The sequence below is a fragment of the Pteronotus mesoamericanus genome, unplaced genomic scaffold (assembly GCF_021234165.1).
Source record: "Pteronotus mesoamericanus isolate MK-2021 breed Mesoamerican mustached bat unplaced genomic scaffold, CSHL_Meso_final contig_82, whole genome shotgun sequence".
Lineage (NCBI taxonomy): Eukaryota > Metazoa > Chordata > Mammalia > Chiroptera > Mormoopidae > Pteronotus > Pteronotus mesoamericanus.
In genome coordinates this window covers 1,842,941-1,864,050 of record NW_026555265.1, presented here as the reverse complement: position 1 = coordinate 1,864,050, position 21,110 = coordinate 1,842,941, and the positions used below count along the sequence as shown (strand labels likewise).

The following is a 21,110-nucleotide window of genomic DNA, read 5'->3' as shown; positions in this document are numbered from 1 at the left end:
TGACCAAAGCACCTTTAAAGTGAATATACAATTTATTTAACATTCAAACTTCATTAAGACATGTGCAATATGGCAATTTTACTGGGGGTTTAACCCTATCTAGGATATGATTGCTTGCTGGGGCTTAGCAACAGGGTCCAGTTCACACTTAGCACTAATTAAATACTTTATTGAATAAATACCAACAAAATGCATTCAAATGCTTTCTAAAAAAAAAAAAATCAATTGTAAAGGCCTTCTATTCAGGCTAATGACAAAATACAATAAAGGCAGATAAGCTAGTTTAACATAATTGGCTGATTTTATACAGCACTTATATCTTTTAGTCCACAAGTATATTATTAAATGATAGAGAACATCTAATACAACCATTTCTACAGAACTAGGAAATAAATTTCTAAGAAAGAAAGATTTTACAGACCCCATCTTTTATACCCAACCCCAACAGTCTAACTCTAAAGAGGATAAAGCCAATGACTTTCCTCACAAGAGCTCACGACTTAAGTCGCTTTGCTATCAAAATCTGTATTTCTGATCCGTTATGAGCATTGAGACAAGATTCAAATATTCCCAAAGAAAGAAGCACAATGCACGTTGTGATCGCCTATTCAGCAACAGCGAGCACTGCATTCAAAACTATCTCATCCCAGGAATTAAATAAGGTCAGCCACATTCATTGGCATTTCCTCCACTGTAGTATTGTAGAAAGTCTCAATGTCACGAAGAATCCTCTTGTCTTCTTCAGTAACAAAGTTTATAGCCACACCTTTCCTCCCAAATCGACCCCCTCTGCCAATTCTGTGTAAGAAAAGAAATCAGCAATTAGAATGTTACTTCTAACAGAATGCTTGAACTACTGAACATGATGATCCACTTGTTAACCATCAGCTGCTGTTTACTTAATCAAGGTTACAGTTCGTGCTTCTAATTGGAGCACTATGTGCTAATCAATATCTAGAGAAAAAAAACTTTCCTTTGCAGTTAGTGCCAAAAGGATTCAAGGCTTTTCTGGCTGCAAAATGAGATTTTATCCGGTGTCTTGAGCATTACTATGTTTAAAGCAGATGACAGTATTGTGTTTGGGGTAGTGTAATTAAAAAGCCCATACCAAAGTGGGCCAGCCAAGAGCAGAAGTCAGCCTGGGACAGATGTAAACACACCAGGGATAAAACAAGAAGAACAGTTATGTAATCCATATCGACGCACTTCTGGAACTGTAAACTGTAAACACAAATGCTGCAAGGTTAACTACTGTCTAAAACAACTTTTTCCAGTGGGAAAACAAGTATTTGGTATGGTAACCCAAACTCATCACTGCTTTTTTGCTCAGTTTCACACGTTATAACTCAAATTACTCAAACGTGTTTACCTCCGAAACGACTTTCTACCTTCCTGATAGAAACCAGACAACACAAACCACCTAACAAGCTAATATACAAAAAAAATAAAAAAAATATAGAAAAAAAAAGCCTTGGCTGGAGCAACTTAAAATATCAAATAATCATGACAAAAGAAAAATATAAATACCGACTCGCTCTTTATTCAAACAGTGTGCTGTTTCGCTTATGATTCCACGTCCTAAATTACGTCAACGCCGTTTCTGAGTGCCATCTCGTCATCAACTGCTGCTATCGACTCCTGTATTTTTTAAAAAGTCTTTTTTTACATCATATAACAAAGTACAATTCAATTTATTTAGGGATAAAGCCACTAAAACTAAACCAGGGACTGCTCAAAATTCTACCAGATGACACCAAGAAAATCCCAACTACAGAGTGATCACCAAGAAAGCACATGGACACACAAGAGCATCACTAAAAATAAAGCTCAAAAATAAACTAAGACCAACAGATCTAAAACACTAATTCATGTATGTACGAAAGCCCACAATTTGGGCAACATTTACAACTGTTTTCCCACTGTGCGTGACCAATCTTCCCAGATACAATTTTAATTACATCTTACCAAGTTACTATGTCTACTGACTGAATCAATTTCCTGATTTGAGATTACCTTTCAGACAAATCAGTCAGTAGAAACACAATGCATGAATTCGTTTTACCAGTACAGTAACAGTCAAGGTGCTATCTACTCACCTGTGAATGTAGTTTTCACGATTGGTAGGTAGATCATAGTTTATAACCAATGACACTTGTTGCACATCAATCCCACGAGCCTGAAATACAATGGTATGATGTTCAAATGCTAATTAAAAAACTAGACACATATGCAATGTAGGCCACAAAATAGTAGTGAACTATACGTTTAGTGATATAGCCCACTGTGGAGTGTGGTCTTTATTCTCCCAAACAGCCCAAACTGGTAAAGGTTATTAAAAAACCTTCCCCTAAAAAACTTTTGGTAAATGGAAAACAGTAAGACTGACTGACTTACCAACAAGTCAGTAGTGATCAGAACACGGCTTGACCCTGATCGGAACTCCCTCATGATAACATCTCTTTCCTTCTGGTCCATGTCACCATGCTGCAAATTAACAGACCTTAATTCAAGAATCACCAGTCAAATCACTATTTAATTTTAACGGTATGTATGAGACCAAGCGTCCCTGGCTGCTAGAGAAGTATGGCAGACAGGTATAGTTAAGAAACAACTTTATTTTGAGCAGGGGGAACGACAACACAGCACTTAACAGCTATATTGTAGTTTGAATCCTGCTTTAATGAAATAATGTAAATTACCATTATTAGATTAAACTCTTCTTACCAGAGCAGAAACTGTGAAGTCCCTGGCATGCATTTTCTCAGTGAGCCAGTCCACCTTGCGCCTTGTATTGAGAAAAATGACAGCCTGTGTAATTGTCAGTGTCTCATACAAGTCACAAAGTGTATCCAACTTCCATTCCTACAGTATTTCAAAAAGAAAGCTAAGTCACTAAAACAACTTAGTTTCAACTTACAATCATTAGAAACTCAGTTAGGCTACTCTAAAGATATGTTGCACCAAATCTTAAGACAAAGGACACTGGACATTAAGAAAGAGGTCCACCCCAGCCTTTACAGTCTGGTGCAGTTACTTTTCTTCTTGTGTGTACTCTGCTAGCATTATTACAAAAACCAAGATGTAATCCTAGTTTCTGCAATTTTAGCACAGTGCTTATACAAGAAGGTCAGAAACCTAGCTACATTATTTGTTTAATAATCAGACAAATTACCTCTCTTTCAACATTAATATAAAACTGCTTAATTCCTTCAAGAGTCAATTCCTCCTTTTTCACCAGAATTCGAATTGGATCTCTCATGAATTTTTTGGTCACTTCCAACACATCAGTTGGCATCGTGGCAGAAAGCAACACAACCTTTAAAAAAGATGGTGACGTTGTCATACAAATAATTAGCACAACTTTCATAATACTCAAAAACAAAACCACATGTTTGAGACCAAGCGTCTCTGTCTTGCTATGGAATTGTGCTAGACAGAGATAGTTATGCATCAATTGTTTTAAGCAGGGGGAACGACAATAAAACACTTCAGTTGTATTGTAACAGTACCTGCATTAAACCTAATCTCCAGCTATTGGGGGTGTGTGTGTCAAACAAAGCTCACCTGAATACTTGTGTTTAATTTTTGGAAAATCTCATAGATTTGATCCTTAAATCCCCGGCTCAACATTTCATCTGCTTCATCCAAAACAAACATTTTGATCCATTTCGGAGCTGTTAAGAAATAAGTTATACTATCATCTCTAAATTCTCAGGAATACTATTTGATTTTTAAATTTATAATAGTAAAAAAATTGTACTCAATTGACACCAATACTTACAAAGATATCTTCTGTTTAACATATCAAACACTCTCCCCGGTGTACCAACAACAATATGTGGTGCTTCAGCCTGCAGTTTTTGCATTTCGTTGCGAACATTGGTTCCACCAATGCAGGCATGACAGGTTGCTCCCATGTAGTCTCCAAGTGCCAGAATTACCTTTTGGATCTAAAAGACAATAGCTTCAATTATTGTCCAACAAAATTACAGGCTTTGACTAAACTTCCAAAGCATAATGGCAAATATCTGGTCTGCAAACAGCTTTTATGCATGCATAGCACTTAAATACTTCCAAGCTTAAAATGCAGACTGATTTAACTACTTCACGATAAAATTCCCTTTAAATGTCTTCTTATGCCTTATCAAACTTGGGATCCTACTGCCCCAGGTACCAACTAGATCAAGAACTAAAAACACATCCTTTATTCTTCATTGTGTAGGAAGATATAAAAGTGGGTCAAGCACTGCAATTACAGCTAAGACAAGCTGTTGATACTTTTCATTTTTCACACAGGGCAGTGACATATGATCTTGACCTCAATAAAGCCTATAGTTTTATTAGCAATGTGTATGTCAAAGCCTGTATTAGCAGTGAGCTTTTAAAATATCATGCAAACAGATGCATCACTAACTAGTAACACGTCACTGCAGTTTTCATGTTGCACAACTGCATTTAAACTTAAAAATGAGACCGATCTAATCCAGTCCACCTTGAACAGAAAGCTTTGGTTTCTCCATCTCTTACATGACCCTGCAAACCAAACTTGCATGCCCAGGTCCTATTTAACTTCAAACAAAAACTCCCTGCATGCACGACAGTTAAAAGGAGGGCTCTAACAGGATCAATTTATACTAAGTTTTAAATTCTTCCATTGTGAAACCTGAAACCTATGCAACACGCAAGCATTTTTTTTTTTTGAACTACACTATCAATACCTGTTGTGCCAGTTCTCTGGTGGGGGCCAATACTAGTGCTTGGGTCTCCTTGAACTCAATCTCCAACTGTTGCAGGATGGAAATAGCAAATGTGGCTGTCTTGCCAGTACCTGACTGAGCTTGAGCAATCACATCATACCCTAAAAAAAGTAGGATACATATTTACTGATCCCACATCAAACCGTCACTTCTAGTTTACACTATGTATTCCATTTGGAACATGAATTATGCCCAAATAATCAAGTGATCAGCAATGAGTATTCTCTTCATTTCAGGTCAGTCCCGAAAGATGATTGCCATCATTTCACTTTAAGGAATACAAGTAGGTACTACTACTAGTTCCCCAGAAGTTATTTTCCCTTTTATGGTCCAGCCTATGTAAAACCAGTAATTTCATTTTTTTATTAGTGTCAACTAGTTCTTTTACCTTTAATACAAGGAATAATAGCTCTCTGCTGAATAGCTGAAGGCTTCTCAAAACCATAAGCATAGATGCCCCGAAGAAGAGACTCCTTTAAATTCATATCGTCAAAGTTATCAACAATCTCATTCCAGTTGCTCTGTAAGTTTAAAAAAAAACGGGGGGTATAAATAGGATGTACAAACTCACCTCTTCAGAGTTTCAAAATCCACACCCATTTCTTACCTCGATGACACCATCGGGCTCCATTCCCTCTGGGCCGCCATGTTCTCTGCAGACAAGAACACTGCAGTTACAGACCATCCCTTCTCCAAGCCTCAAACCATTAAGAGGACGGAACTTTACAACCCGTCACCTCAGATTACCCTCCCCTGCACGTGTACACTTCCTCCGAAAAGAGGAAAGCAAGCTGGTGAAGCAGGACTCATAATGTAGCTTCTGTGCGCCTACCAAAAGGATGAGAACTCGGTATGCACGGAAAAGCGCCACGGCCGCCGACCCTTCCCCCCAAGCCCCGCGCTCGTCTAGGTGGCGGGCCCTCTCGCGAGAACTCCACTTGCTGAGCTCCGCCCCTTACAATGCGCAAGCTGGGTGATTGACGCGGGCAGAGGCCTGGCGAGGGCTATGCCAACGGTTAGCCGAGGCCACTCGGCGGGGCCTGTCCGGTGCACCTCACGGCCGGGCCGAGAGGGCGCCGCTGCCACCCTCCCCCACCCCACCTAAAGATTATGACTCCAACGCGCGCCGTTGGCCACAAATAAAGCTTCGGGCCTAGTTACACTGTATTGAATGCGGACTGCGCCACTGCTTAAACTGAATGTCAGCTCCGTATGGCTGGGCATGGGACACGGCCGAGACTTGAAAGCGTCTTCGGGAGAAAACACCACACCACTCCATTTCTGTACCCTTCTCTTGTCTCCCCGCAGTCCGGGGCCCTACCCATCATGGAAGCTTCTCGAAGGACACAGGGGTACTGTATCCCAAGGAAACGCCTATGAACCCAGAGTTCCCTGCCTCCACGCCAGCTCCTACAATCTCCAATGGCTTCACACGACCTTCACCACAAACAAGCACTACGAAAGAACCGCCGTACCTGTTATAATCCGCGGAGCCACCAGACATGTTCCGAAAAAACCACTCAGCGCCCGACTGAAAAGGCAGCAGGACCGCACCACCCGTTATTTATAGGCTCGCGGCCGGAACCCGTTTTCTGCGGAGGAATTTTCTCGTCACTTTTTCGGTTAGCCACAAAATTGTCATCCTGGGGTCCTTACCTCAGAAAATATCCTAAGAAAGTCGGTGGGAAATCCATCTGGTTATTTCAAAAAGATACTACAGGGTCGTCGGAAATCCCAGGACGCTGGAGAGAGACTGGGACTCTTTGCTTGGCGGCGGAAGAATATTGCAGCAAGCGGTGGCCAAACCGTGTTCTCCTCCCACCCTGCTCCTACGGGGTTTCCGCGTCCCTGAAGCAGAGGCGACCCCGGGGAGTCGGGCCGGACCGGGAGGCGGAAGCCTAAGGCGCGCTGCCTGCGGGTGGTCCGGGCTGGTTTTGCGGCAAGTGTGCAGACACCGTCGTTCGCCACGGGCGCTCGGTGTCGAAGAGGCAGGCACCTCTACATTGTGCACTAGAGGGGGATCGGGTTATTCCGCTCGATTAAATAGCGGTGGGAAAAGGCTATTTAATTTAACGGTAAAAAGCCGCCTAACCTTTAGCTTGGGCGTTTAGCAACCGTTCAGTTCTTAAAAGTGTGAAAACTCTTGCTAGAGAAAAATACAGGCCACTCAGCACGTTCAGAAAACCCGATTTACCCTACATTGAGCAGGGCGAGAAAAAACGTGTAGTGGCACTTGCAAATGGCTCTGGAGTAGCCAGCCAACTCTATTTTTCCCATGTTGCCTCTGATCTTTATCTCCCTTTAAAATAATGCTATAATTTTAACAGGTGTTAGGGTTGCCTGATAAAATCGTTGCAAACGTGTAATAGCTAAGAAAGAGTAATTTTCCTTGTAATGCAGGAATGTAAATGGATGCTTCTGACAAATTCAGTTTCGTGTTATTTTGGGACTAGATGGGTTTTGATTTTGGTCTATATTGGTCATTTAACAAGAGAAAGAACCGTGGCTAGTGTGGATTGGGTGCCGGCATGCAAACTGAAATGACCTTAGTTGGATTCCCAGTCAGGGCACATGCCTGGGTTGCAGGCCAGGTCCCCGCTTGGGGGCGTGCGAGGGGCACCTGATTGACGTATCTATCGCACAGGGAGATTTCTCTCCCACTTTTCCCTCCCTTCCCCTCTCTCTAAAAATAAATTTAAAAAATCTTTTTAGAAACACAAGAAAAAAATAAAGACTATTTTAATTGTTTATATATAATGAATGTTGATTTATTGAAACAGAGCAATACAACACTCAGTGTTTGAATAAACTGCATGATTGTAGAGGTTTTCATCTGTAGCCTTAACCCAGGCCCATTGGTGAAAACAACAAAAAAATGCATTGATATTTACTCATTTACCTTTAAAATACAATCCTACCCATGCTGCAAGATATCACAAATACTCAGGAAAACATTTTCTCACTAATTCAGAAGACCAAACCTAAAGTCTGAGAATTGGAAAAACTGATTCTCAATCTTCTGTATTTGTATATCATATTTGATATGATATTTGGTTCTAAACATCACACATATTTTTAACTCATTTATTTATTTGAAAATTATTGTGCCAGTAGCTGTAACAAAAACTAATACTAAAATAAAAAAAGTGGACTTGGCCCTCAGTCTAGTAATGTTGTTCCTATCTATCTACTTGTAATGTTCGAATTCAGATTTGAGGTAATGTCAGACATTTTCTGAGAATGGAAGTCAGAGCTCCTTATTATCTGATCTTAAACCTACTAAAAATCTCTTGGGAATCTAAGAAACTAAAGAAAATACTAAATCAGAAAAGTGATCATTTAGTTACACTTGAGTCTTTAGGGTGAAATCAGTCAATCACGGGGTGAAATCTCAATCACCAATTAATACATAATTTTTTAGTGTTTTCTTTATTTTTTAAAAGATTTTAAAAAAATCTCTAAAAATCTTTTTAGAGAGAGGGAAAAGGGAGGGACAGAAACATTGATCAGTTACCTCTCATACCCTCCTCAACCTGGGACTGAACCCGCAACCCAATATGTGCACTGATGAGGAATTAAACTGGTGACCTTTTGCTTTTGTGAACCAATGCCCAACCAACTGAGCCACACTGGTCAGGGCAGGTGTTTTCTTTAGGCGTAGCACTATTGCTACATGCTATGCAGGACTTCCAATCTCTTATAAAGAAATAATCAAAGGCTAAACTCTGGTTTATATCATAATAACTGAAGTTATGCTATTTTAAGGTAAGAAAAGCTCCATAATCCAAAATTAAGTAAAAATCTGGACTCTCATTACCTGCCACCCTACAGTGTATTTTTCTTTCTAATAAAAAAAATTTTATTTATTTTCAGAGAGAGAAGAGGGAGAAAGGGAGGGAGAGAAACATTGATGTGAGAGAAACATCTATCAGTTGCCTTTCATGTGCATCCCATCTGCAGGTCCATCCTGCAATCCAGGCACATGCCCTGACCAGGAATTGAACTGGCAACCTTTTGCTTTGTGGGATGATGCCCAACCAATTGAGCCACACCAATCAGGGCCCCTGCAATGTATTTCTAACGAATGCTGTGCTCACCACATTTGCATGTGCTTACTAAATAGCATTAATAAGTAATAAGTTAAAGATCTAAAAATACACAAGTTGTGCGTGTCAAGGTAGAAACACACTCTTATGGTTGAGAAAAAAATTTCTACTTATTTGAGATCTAAAATTAGATAACCTTCTCCAAGTCAACAGCAAATGCTTCTTTACTAACCTGAAGCACGTGAGGCCATTTATTCTACAAATGATGCTAAATATCAGAATCTTTCCCCTGTGACCCACCTAGTCTATTTTTGCTCTTTAGTAGCCTCAGCTGACAATTCTAAATCCATCTAGCAACTGTAAGCCAATGTTCACCAGAAGAATGAAGGAATTAGTACAAATTTGTCAGTACGACATGGAAAGACAGTAGCAAAACCTTAAAAGAATATGCTTTCTGTTGGTAGTGACATCTTCCTATAGGAAACACTGTGTATTCTCATTATTAAGGAGTATTGTGTGCCACCTTAAGGTTCTCACATTATTTTAAGTCCATCAGTTTATTTCTTGATAGTTAAGCATTTAAAGCAGTGTTTTGATAAGCTATTGATATGCAAAAGTTGTTAAGGTATGTGTTTTGGATCTTTAACTCATTTATTACTGAATCATTTATTACTTAGCAATCACATAATAATAATACATGCTGTCCCTCCATATATAATTTAAGAGTTTAAAAGAATTGCCTCGAGCTGGATATTAATTTCTTTATCGTTCAGTTGGTAGAGGAAATTGGAAGCTAGATTGTGCTTCAATGTAGGCACCATCCACAAAGCAATTTGGAGGGTAACATTCACTGCCACATTTTTTAAAAATATTTTATTTATTTATTTTTAGAGAGGAGAAGGGAGGGAGAAAGAGAGAGAAACATCTATCAGTTGCCTCTTGCACGCCCCCAGCTGGGAACCTGGTCCCACAGCCCAGGCATGTGTCTTGATCGAGTATCAAAAAGGTGACCTTTCAGTGCACAGGCCGGTGCTCAGTCCACTGAGCCACACGATCCAGGGTTCACTGCCACATTTTTACAATAACTTTTAAAACCATTTACATGAAGATAGGTAAATATATTAATAGAGATGAAGTAAAGGAAGAAAATTAAGAAACATGGAAGGGTCTGTTGAGCTATGTAAGGATTGGGTTTAAATCCATTAATCCAATCTTATTAAACTCTATTGTGTGATTCAGATATGGAGACTATGTCTAGCTCTACCCTTATAAAGACTAAAATAAAAATGCATTATCGTACTTCAATTCAGTACATCTATGACTGGTATGTATAAAAGACAGTGGGAAGATCTAGTTGAAATGCAGGTACATGTGGACTCTGTCCTCCTACCCAGATTCAGTGGCTCTGATCTGAGGTGGGGCCACCTTTTTATGTTGAAAAATTCTAAACTTAAAGAAAAATTGCAGGAATAAAGCGATGAACACCAAATGTTTGTCACACTTACCAACTGTTAACAGTTTACTATACTCGTTCTCTCTCATACTTATCTATGACTTTTCCCTGAACTTTCTGAAAGTCACAGACATAGTAGTGTCACTTCACTCCTAATAGTCAGAGCTATGCTCTGGAAACATAGATATTCTTCTTCCATAAAACCTTACAATCGTATTAGAACATGAGCGAATACATGAAAACATTTCACATAAGAGCATATACAGATGGCAAATAAGCATGTGAAAGATGTTTAACATCATTAGCCATTTGAGAAATGCAAATAAAAACCACCACAAGATACCATTATACATCTGTTAGAATGGCTTAAATAAAAAAATAGTGACAACACCAAATTCTGGCAAGGATGGGGAGAAACTACATCACTCATACATTAGTGGTGGGAATGTAAAATGGTACAGCCACTCTAGAAAACAGTGTGGCAGTTTCTTAAAAACTAAACGTGCAACTACCATATGATGCAGCAGTTTTACTCCTGGGCATTTATCTGAGAAATGAAGACTTATCTTCACACAAAGACTTGTGCGTGAATCGTTATAGCAGCTTTATTTACAATAACCAAAAGCTGGGAAAAATTCTGATGTCTTTCAGTGTGTGAATGGTTAAGCTGTACTATATCTACACCATGGATTCCTACTCAATAAAAAGGAAGGGTCTGCTTATTGATACACACACAACCTGGTTGTATCACTAGACTATTATGCTGAGTGAAAAAAAGTATCCAATTTCAAAAGGTTACATACTGTATGATTCCATTTACATCACATTCTTGAAAAGACAAAATTCGTAATGGAGAACGGGTTAGTGGTTGCCAGGAGTTAAGGAGGGGGTAGGACAGGAGAGAAGTGAGGGTGGCTTTAAAGGGCACAAGAGAAATCTTTGTGGTGATGGAAGTGGTCCTATCTTGACTGCCACTGTCAATAACCAGGTTGTGATGTACTGCAGTTTTTCAAGGTGTTACCTACCATTGAGGGAAACTGGAGAAAGAGTACATGTATGACCTTACAACTGCCTGTGAATCTACAATCACCTCAAAATACAAATTAAAAGCGTAATTAAAAAATAAAGAGAAGAATTGCTCTAACCCCAGCATGACTGTATTTGGAGACAGGACCTTTAAAGAGGCAATTAAAGTTAAATGAGGTCATAAAGGTAGGGTTCTAATACAGTGGAACTTGTGCCCTTAAGAGTAAGAGAACCCTAGGGCTGTGCAAGCACAGAGGAATGGCCATGTGAGAACACAGCAAGAAGGCATTTGTCTACAAGCATAGGAGTGAGACCTTAGGAGAAACCAAACCTGTAACACATTGATCTTGCACTTCCAGCCTCTTGAACTGTGAGGAAATAAAAGTCTATTGTTTAAGACACCCAGTGTGTGATATGCTGTCATGGCAGCTTTAGAAGACTAATGATGTCATTCTTCAGGTTTAAGCAAATCTAACCCTGTCTTGCAAAATATAAAAAATACGTTAAGGCATGGCTATTTTTTTTTATTATAGGAATCTTCTCTTATCAAAAAACTAATAAGTTTATTTTTAAAATGTACTATGTGATTTAATTTGTAAAGGTTATGCCCCTTCCTCCATTCTTTTATTTCTTAAAATTTGCTTATTTTCTTAGGATAAGCTCAGAAGTTTGTCTTTCACTATGTCCTTCCTAATTACCTTAAAAATGAGGTGAATTCTTTCCTTGGATTCTCACAGCTATTCTGTCATACCTTTCTTAGAATAGCCATTATGTTCTAGCTTATAGTTTAGTATATGTGTTTCATTTCTTTGAAATTATAAACATCTCGAGAGGAGGGATTGTGTTTTATTCATATTTGTATCTCCCACAACATGAAATCTAATGCTTTCATGTTTATATTAGTTTCTATTGTTGCTGTAACTAATGGCCACATACTTAATGGCTTAAAACAAAACAAATTTATTATCTTACAGTTCTGGAGAGCAAACCAAAGTGGGTCTTGCAAGGCTAAAATCAAGGGGTCAGTAGAGTTGTGTTCCTCCTGGAGGCTCTAGAGAAGAATTTATCTGTCCCTTGGTTTTCCCAGCTTCTAAAGGCTGCCTGTATTCCTTGGCTTCTGACTCTTTTACTCTGCTTCCATTACAGTCACATTTCTCTCACTCTGACCCTCCTCCTTTCCTTTTATAAGATCTCTGTGGTTACAGCTGGGCCCTCCTGGATAACCTAGATAATCTCTCCACCCTAGATCTTGAACTTAATCACATTTGCAAAATCCCTTTTGCATGTTAGATAACTTATTTACAGGTTTGGGGGATTGGAATGTGGACTTTGGGGCAGGGGCATTATTCTGCCTGCCACAATGCCCGATCAATTTTGTTAAATAGAATATAAAATAATAAGATAATAAGAAAGACTGAGGGGACACAGTAAAAAAGTTATTAGAATAGAATAGAGTTGATCCATATAAGCATGTGAGCTGTGAATTTTGATCCAAAAATGGTAAAATGATTTTTTGTGTTGTTTTTATCCTTAGGTCACATGAACTGATGAGAAGTTTTTCCCACTGCTGGTGGCAATTCTTTACACACATAATAAGCACTCAAATATTTTTGAATGAGTGAACGACTAGAAGAATGAAGGGATATTATGTATTTCCTACAGTGATTTATAATGTTGATACTCTGTTTTAATTTCTTTACAAGAGTCTATTATTCCTTGCTATTCATAGCCAAAAGGACACATCCTGATGTTCCCTACAGTGCATATGACCACTTGTATTCCCTGGACTTGTGGACCTCCATTTAATTACTAAAATGGTGATGAATCATATAAAGATGCTTTTAACAAGGAGCTATTTTAAACTATCTGAACTGTAAAACAAATTGCAGTTCTACTTGTAAATTTTTATCTTATTTTTAATTGTACAAGCAATACTTTAAAAACAATAGAGGACATTTAAAAAATAAAATTTCAGCCCTGGCTGGTGTGGCTCAGTGGATTGAGTGCCAGCCTGCGAACTGAAAGGTCACTAGTTCAATTCCCAGTCAGGGTATTTGCCTGTGTTTTAGGCCAGGACCCCAGTTGGAGACATATGAGAGGCAACTGATTGATATATGACACTGATGTTTCTTTCCCTTTCTTTCTCCCTCCTTTCCCCTTTCTCTAAAACTAAATAAATAAAATCTTAAAAAGTAAAAAAAAAAATTTCTCCTGTCCCCACTACATTAAGGAACAAAGCTTAGTGTAGCAGGACATTTCCCCCTGTTCACTGCCCCATTAGTTGCTATGGTATTGTTACTTCTGCTGATGTTACGTGTGAATTTTGTACAGTGAATTTTCCCACATTTAAAGCTAGGCCTGGAACGTGGGCTGGGTGGTGGTGGTGGTCCTTAAATCCAGTCCTTGCGTTTGAAGCTGCAGTACAGTAGACAGAAGTAAAGTAAAAACTACATCCTTATTTCCTTGGTATAAAGTCCAGCCATCCTTCAATTATCGAGGCTTCATAATTTTTGCCACACTTGAATGCCATCTGAGTTATTTACCTAATTTTCTTACAAGTCAATTTACATTTACTTTGCTTAAGTGAAATCAAGTTTAATTTGTTGTATTTTTCTAATACTGATTAAAACAATTACTTAACTATCAAAACAAATACTGTGTGTCAATTATGCCACCTGAAATTTCTGACTGTTTGGGATATGCTGGTACAGACATATTGTAAGCCTACCAAAATCTGTAATCGGTAGCCAGACCATGACAGCAGCAAATTAGGTCTTGTTTTCAGTTTCAGATTCTGAATGATAGGCCACAAGTCTGTGACTAGCTAGGTGAATATTGCCAGTTGCTCCTGGTGAAAATTATTTCTGATTATATAAACAAGACTTTAATAACAAAATACCTCCTAGAACTGCCACTCTGCTATCTGTTTGAAAGCCTGAGACAGTGTACAGCTAGCTGGTGCTCTTCTGGACTAGCAGGTCTCTGGGAAGGTCTTTGAGTCTTCCCCGAAGGGAGAAGACAGTCAAGGGGTAATGTCCCCTTGCTGAAGGCTTTTATTTTATTTTCCTTTAAGCTCCTTTTAAAAACTAACTATAAAATTTGACACTTACATTTGATCTAAATAAAAGAAATTATATCTGTTACAATGTCATTTAATAGGTTTTGGGGGGCAAGAAACCTACATGTCAAGAACTTGAAAATTTCAAAGTATTGGGCAGGTCATTGTCCTCCACAGTAGGTTAGGGAAAATCTGGTGATACTAGGAATAAGGAAACCAGACTGGTGGAGAAGAGATCTTATTTAACTGTAGCTTATAAGGCTCTGTCTCTGGTTAGGTTCAATAAGAAACACCAAAAATTTTCCTGAGGTGTTCAATAACACATAATTTTCCTGGGCTATTCATTCATGTTTACTAATCGCCCTTCTATTGCAAAGCAAATATAATTTTGCAGTCTTTCTTCAATCTACAGAATACATTTGTACAAGAAAATGGAATTTGTTCACTTAAGTTGTTGTATCAATCTGATTCTTTTATTCTTGATGTGATTCATCTTTCTGTATAATCTAATTTCTCTCTGTTACTTGATTAGAAAACTTCAGACCTTGCCCTGGCTGAGTGGATCAGTTGGTTGGGGCGTCATCCCATTCACCAAAAGACAGTGGATTCAATTCCCCAGTCAGGGCACATACCTTGGTTGCAGGTTTGGTCACTGGTCAGGACATGTACGAGTGGCAACTGATGGTTGTATCTCTCTCACATCCATGTTTATCTCTCTCTCTCCCCCTCTTTCTCTAAAATCAATAAACCTATCCTCGAGTGAGAATTAAAACAAAAAACAAACAAACAAACAAAAAACCTTTGGATCCTTTGCCTAGCTATGTTTTTGCCAGCTAAACAAGTAAAATAAAATGGTGATTCTAATAGATTTAATTCTAAATATACTTCAAAAAAAATTCTAATACTTCAAGACCTGGTTCTTGGACAAGATGGCGCTGTGGTAAATTCAGTTGTCAAACTCCTCCCAGATGCTCTGGACTGATCTCCCTAACAAGCCAAAAGAAGCACAGGACAGGATCCTTTGGGGCCTTCGATGGGAAGCTTCCTGTCTTTCCTCCCTATCTATAATTGGGATTAGCTGCTAGATTTCTCAAAGTAAATAATGAAAAGAAAGATCTGTCACATGAATTAATGACATTCCCAGGATAAAATGTAGTATCACTATATTCATTTTTATATTAATTAATAAGATAGAGGTATGTATACTCATGCACAGTGGGAATCACTAAGGGAGAGACATCAAAAGAGTACAGATTGCGGCATAATTACTAAATTTTGGGGGGAGGCATGTATTTTCTAACTTTGATCACCCTCCTTTTTTGCATTGTCTAAAGGAAAAAAAAAATCATAGAGGGATTGTATAGAGATTAAATGATTTATTGCAAGATGCTTGCTTTTGAGTGCTTTGATGGAACAAACAGAGATGAGAATTCCTCTGGGCAATCCCTTAGGCTAACATGTGGGAACTGAGGTTTCAAAACTTCCCAGGGGCCTCTAGGTAGGTTCTTTAGGCTCCTGGGGACACTAATGATCCTCCCTTCACTCCACCCTGTCCCCTCTTCAAATGAGGATTTATGCCCCTTTATATTAAAGTCTTGGTTTTTGGTTAAAGTCAGAAGATTGATCTTTAACCTCTACCCTCTCTTAAAAACTCACTAAAAGAATGATAAAAAGTCTTTTTTAAAAAGGCTTCAGCACTGAAGAAAATTGGAAAACAGAAAATAGCTCACGAAGCTTCCTAAATTAGAAAGCAAATGGGGAAATGACAACATTAGATGAAAGAAAGCTTAATCCTAAACTGGGAGTGGGTAAAACTGATAAACAACATCGTTTATGCTGTAGAACAAAGACTTAGGAATTGACAGCACCATGTTCCTTTGGACATGGTGTGTAAGAATAAAACAGAAACACTGGTAGAAAATCTGTGGAAAAAGCAATTAGAACTTGCCAGAGCAGAGAAGAGCAAACACATTTTTATACTTGGGCATTTCTAGACCCTGCTGAGTTCCAGAGGGGCAGAGTAATAGCCAGCTCTCTGCTCACCCAGGATTGGAATCCTGCAGCTGCAGAGAAAACTCAGGTATTAAAAAGGAGAAAGTGATATTGCAGGTTGAAATTATTAGCAACCTCCCAGGAAGTAAAGGAGAAAAAAATAAACCCAAGGGTGAGAAAACCACATAGGCCAATTAATTAAGCCTTAGAGTGACCAGAAAACGCAGTGATCTATGCAAGAATGGGAATTCCTTGACTGTGAAGAGGTGAGTAAGAATTGTTACTGAAAACAGCTCAGGACTGAGGTGGTCCTGCCCCAGCATGGTCTGGAATGTGTGGGTTCTTACCTTTGTGCAGGAAAGGTTTCACGATATGAGTCCAGGTGATTTTGAGAGTAGGTTCATTAAAGCTTGGGACCATGAAACAAAGGAAGGGCTTAAGATAGAAGAGGCAACAGCAACAGGAGTGAGCCTATGTAAAGCTGCCTTGGCCCTTTGGAAATGTGAGGAAGAGTTGAGCCTAGGTGCAGCTGCTGTGGCCCTTTAGAAAGAAAATCACAGAGACAGAAGAAGTGAGCCATCTGGGCTGTGTGGACTCAGGAAACAAGTTACTGAGGCAAAAGGAGGACCCTTAGAGACAGGTTCAGGGGGTTAGCCTGGGATGAGCTGCTGCTGCCCACTGCTCTCCTGGTTGCGAGTCTCATGGGAACACTTACTGCTTAGGAGAAAGAGAGCAAAGATACACTCCTGGGGAAAGAAGGGAGGGAGGTGTGGGTATGCTCCAGGGAGAACATACACTGGTTCCTTTTTCGTAGGGTTTTTATCTCCTTTCTAAAGGTGGGAATTTTAGGGGAGGTCTTAAGGAAAGGTCTTAATAGAATATTCCTCAGCTTTCCCGGTGTGTCCTTTAATATGCTGAGTCATTAAAATGAATGTATGGGGTCAGCATCCTCCTCTGATCAGTTTCTCATCAAAGAATGTCACCAAAGAGGAACTGGGACCAAGGCAGGTCAGCCCTGGCACCGTCTGGAATATATAAACCATTTGCTCCTAAATGTCCTTGGTTACGGAAGATAAGACCTTGCAATTTATTATCTATCTCAGTTTCCCCATTCCACTTGTCAAGGAATTTTCTTAGCTTCTTACTAATCTGCCTCAGAATCATGTATGGCAAAAAGCAATTGCCCTGGATCTCAAACACAGAGGAATAAAGAAGAGTGGCAACAATGTCTACAGATGCTCATAAATTTTAGGGTTTATATCCTCCTATTACAGAGGCCAAAGAGAGGCCAAGGAGCCAACCCTGGCCCTGTTTTTATGGAGAGGCCCTTCACAGGATCCTAGAATATTGATGAGAGGACAGTGTCTATTCAGGTCCTCCCTGTGCACATGCAGTCAACCTCCTACCTCCTAATACCAGCCCCAGGCTTATGCCAATCACATTTCCCCTGGGAAACCGCTGTGCCCTTTCTCTCTCTACACACACATAATCTACATGGTGAATCCTTAGGTACCTGGATGGGAGCTCTGGAAAATGAGCCCTAGAAGGTCAAGTACATTCTGTTTTCTGCCTTTTTTCCTAGCAGCCTCCAGCTCCCAGCAGCAGATGACCACCTCTAATTCTGATTCAGATCCTCAACTGAAAGAAAATTAGAATCTGGCCCTGGCTGGTGTGGCTCCATGGATTGAGTGCTGGCATGTGAACCAAAGGGTCACTGGTTTGATTCCCAGTCAGGGCACATGCCTGGGTTGCGGGCCAGGCCCCTAGTGGGAGAGCACGCGAGAGGCAACCACACGATGATGTTTCTCTCCTTCTTTCTTACTCTCTTCCCCTCTCTCTAAAAATAAATAACAAAAAAATCCTTTTTAAAAAAGTAACAAATAAAAAATAAAAAAGAGAAAATTAGAATCTGGATGTCAAACCTGTCTGAAAGACAATGGAATAGTGCAGTTCTATACACTCATGACCCTTTTCTTTCCCAGGCAAATATAATGAGAATAAATGTGAAATTAAATGAGAAAAAAAGAAAAAGCAGACTTTAGGAATTCCTTCCCTTCTCCATGTAGCCAAGCATCTTTCCCTCCTTCAATCTGTCTAGTCTCAGGATTTTTTTCTCCAAGGATAGTAAAATAGTAGGTTTCTGCATTGAGGTCCCTCATGAAGCTGTACTTAAAATCTGGTGGTCAACATCGAGAACTATGTTTTTACCATCTTGTACTGTTAGACTTGGGAAAGGGCCATATTCATGCTCAAAGCTCTGCCTAAAGAAGATTTTGCTATTCCATAGTGATTTACTTTTCTATTCTATTTGCTACTACGTCACTATGTCGGGCCAAGGTCTACCATAGGCATATACTGGACAATCTATTCTTTTTTTTTTTTTTAAAGATTTTATTTACTTATTTTTAGAGAGAGGGGAAGGGAGGGAGAAAGAGAGGGAGAGAACCATCACTGTGTGATTGCCTCTTGCGTGCCCCCCACTGGCAACAAGGCCCATAACCCAGGCATGTGCCCTGCACTCAGTCCACTGAGCCACACCAGCCAGGGCCCTGGACAATCTATTCTGTTACTGTTGGCACCAAATGAAGAGTTCCATTTGGGTCATATTAAGTTTGACATTCAAGTAGGTATGTTGAGTAGGCAGTTGTATACGTGAGTCTGTGGTCCCGGGGTGGGGGCAGGGGGAAGAAATCAGGTAGTAAGATCTCAATTTAAGAATCATTGGTATACGTGGACACTTAAAATCATTGAACTTAATGGTATCACCTAGGGAGTGAGTGTAGAATTATAAGAGCCTGGTGGCAAACTGAGTCCAGAGGCATTTAACATTTAAAGCAAAGGAGTGAGTCCACAAAGAAGTCTGAGAAGAGGCTAATGAAACAAGAGAAAAAAGAGGAGCCTATGACAAACCAAGAGAATAAAGGAGTTCAAGGAAGGTGTGCTCAACTGTTCAAATGCTAATGAAAGGCTGAGTATGTGACTACCAAGAACTGACCACTGGGTTTGCAAGATGAATGTTATTGGTAAGGTTGGTTGGAGCAGTTTCAGTTGTAGAGATGAAAGCTTGATTTGTGTGGATTAAAGAGAAAATGGGGAATTAAGTTTCCATGTGTAGTGGACTGATAAGGTCTGGAAGTCCATCTGTAGTTAACTCCCAGGAATGCTAGATAAGTCATAACAAAAATTATTTTAAGTTCCTAGCTGACCTTACAAGAAAAAAAAATATGTTTCAGATACCGAAATGAAGACAGAAATAAAAACAGAACCAGTAAGCATACAAGTTGACTCTATGACTACCTAAGGGTTTAATTGGCTTCAGTAAGCCAGGGACTTCATTTTTTTAAATCAATTTTTTATTTTGGAATAATTTTAGGTTTGCAGAAAAGTTGCAAAGATTGCACACAGAATTCCTGTATACCTCCCTCACCCAGTTTCCCTGCATTGTTAACATCTTAGAGTCCAGTCCTTCATATAAGTTGAGGTTTGGATTTATTTTACAATGAAGTTCCTTGAACGCCAAGCTTAGAACTTAACATATAAATGTGTCCAAGCACATGATACCCAGAGACTCTCAGCAGAAGTCAATGGAGAATGGATCTACCAGTGTAAATGAAACCAAGCTTCAGCTGCCTATTGCAATAAAAGCCAAACTCGTGAGAGAGGTGCTGGTGAAAAAGAAGGAGGTTTTATTCAGGTGCTAGCAACCTGGATGATGGGTGATTCTAATCTCAAAGCCCATCTTAACATCTCAGCTGCAGGCAGGGGTTTTTATGAGGAGAGAAAGGGAAAGCAGTACAAAGAGATCAGAGGGAGAGGCTGTGGATGTGCAGTGTCCTTACTGGTCTCAATATGGATCTCTAATGTCAGCCTCTTGGAACTGATCAGTGCCAGCCAAATTCCTGCAGTTGGGTGATCTGTGTCACCCAAAGACATGGTCACAGCCATTTTTTGTACAAGCAGGAACTAGAACTGCTGGCTCCTGCGATACACTTACAAGGAAACTGTCAGTATGTGAGTTCTTTTTTCAGTTTGTTACTACATTTTATTCTAATTCTATTTCATGGTAAGTCAGAGTGGTATGAAGTTTTTATTCCCTGTTAAACCAGGAGGACTCTTTATCACCCAGGGCACAATCGTTCTCTCAGGAAAAAAGCAGACCCTGCTACAGACGAGCTCATAATCAAAACCTCCATGGAAACAATTCACCATGCATGAGAGTCAGCACTTATAACAAGCAGCAGGGCTCAAGGGCCATGAGCTTCAGATAATAGAAAGACTATCTGAAAGAGAACATGTAATAAGAACATTTAAAATAACAAAGACATAGAAGAGTTGAATCCCTAAGAAAAGAATAAGACACTATACAAAAGACAATTTGGAGGGGGGAGGGGTGGGCGGGTGAACAGAGCTCCTCCTCCCCCCTCCAGTCTTTGTTCTCTGTATCCCCTTCACTCCCTTCCCTCCCCCTCTTTCTCTGCTCCCCTTCATTCCTTTTAACCACTATAAACACGGGAGAAGAGCCAGAAATCCTCTTCTAGCTTAATTAGAAAAAGCACATATGCATTTTTATCTTTCAGGAAAAAAGAGACAATAATTTAAATATTATTACCAGATCAGTAACTTACCAAGCATGACAACCAACAAAAAAATTAAACTTTAGAGGATAAAGGTAACTTATGCAAAATACAACTACAATCTCTGAACGAACATTTTGAACTCATTATACAATTTTTTCAGGACCTAATTCCCTGAAGGTCTAGCAATTGACTCATATAATG

General features: G+C 39.5%; 1 protein-coding gene and 5 non-coding genes across 8 annotated transcripts; all 6 read right to left on the bottom strand.

The window, feature by feature from the left end:
* Window positions 1-13: 13 nt before the first annotated feature.
* Window positions 14-6,322, bottom strand: EIF4A2 (eukaryotic translation initiation factor 4A2). Of its 3 annotated transcripts, none has more exons than XR_008530112.1 (12): window positions 6,233-6,322; window positions 5,365-5,410; window positions 5,146-5,278; window positions 4,719-4,858; window positions 3,782-3,950; window positions 3,565-3,674; window positions 3,173-3,316; window positions 2,725-2,862; window positions 2,395-2,484; window positions 2,097-2,176; window positions 1,528-1,638; window positions 662-798 (listed from the first exon to the last, which is right to left on the bottom strand). XR_008530112.1 is itself a non-coding variant. In XM_054585090.1 (11 exons), exons 1-11 carry the CDS (start codon window positions 6,259-6,261, stop codon window positions 654-656), a joined length of 1,224 nt encoding a protein of 407 aa, XP_054441065.1. In that variant the 5' UTR covers window positions 6,262-6,322; the 3' UTR covers window positions 14-653. The 3 variants fall into 3 exon arrangements, 1 of the variants encoding a protein (XP_054441065.1); XR_008530111.1 differs by having other exon boundaries at window positions 679-798; window positions 1,532-1,638; XM_054585090.1 differs by lacking the exon at window positions 1,528-1,638 and having other exon boundaries at window positions 14-798.
* On the bottom strand, window positions 2,232-2,365 carry LOC129080057 (small nucleolar RNA SNORA4). The gene has a single exon (XR_008530143.1). It is a non-coding gene; the product is annotated as a small nucleolar RNA SNORA4 (small nucleolar RNA).
* On the bottom strand, window positions 2,547-2,678 carry LOC129080053 (small nucleolar RNA SNORA63). The gene has a single exon (XR_008530139.1). It is a non-coding gene; the product is annotated as a small nucleolar RNA SNORA63 (small nucleolar RNA).
* Window positions 2,951-3,128, bottom strand: LOC129080066 (small nucleolar RNA SNORA81). The gene has a single exon (XR_008530151.1). It is a non-coding gene; the product is annotated as a small nucleolar RNA SNORA81 (small nucleolar RNA).
* On the bottom strand, window positions 3,389-3,515 carry LOC129080054 (small nucleolar RNA SNORA63). Its single transcript, XR_008530140.1, has one exon. It is a non-coding gene; the product is annotated as a small nucleolar RNA SNORA63 (small nucleolar RNA).
* LOC129080067 (small nucleolar RNA SNORD2) lies at window positions 4,960-5,028 on the bottom strand. The gene has a single exon (XR_008530153.1). It is a non-coding gene; the product is annotated as a small nucleolar RNA SNORD2 (small nucleolar RNA).
* Window positions 6,323-21,110: the final 14,788 nt, after the last annotated feature.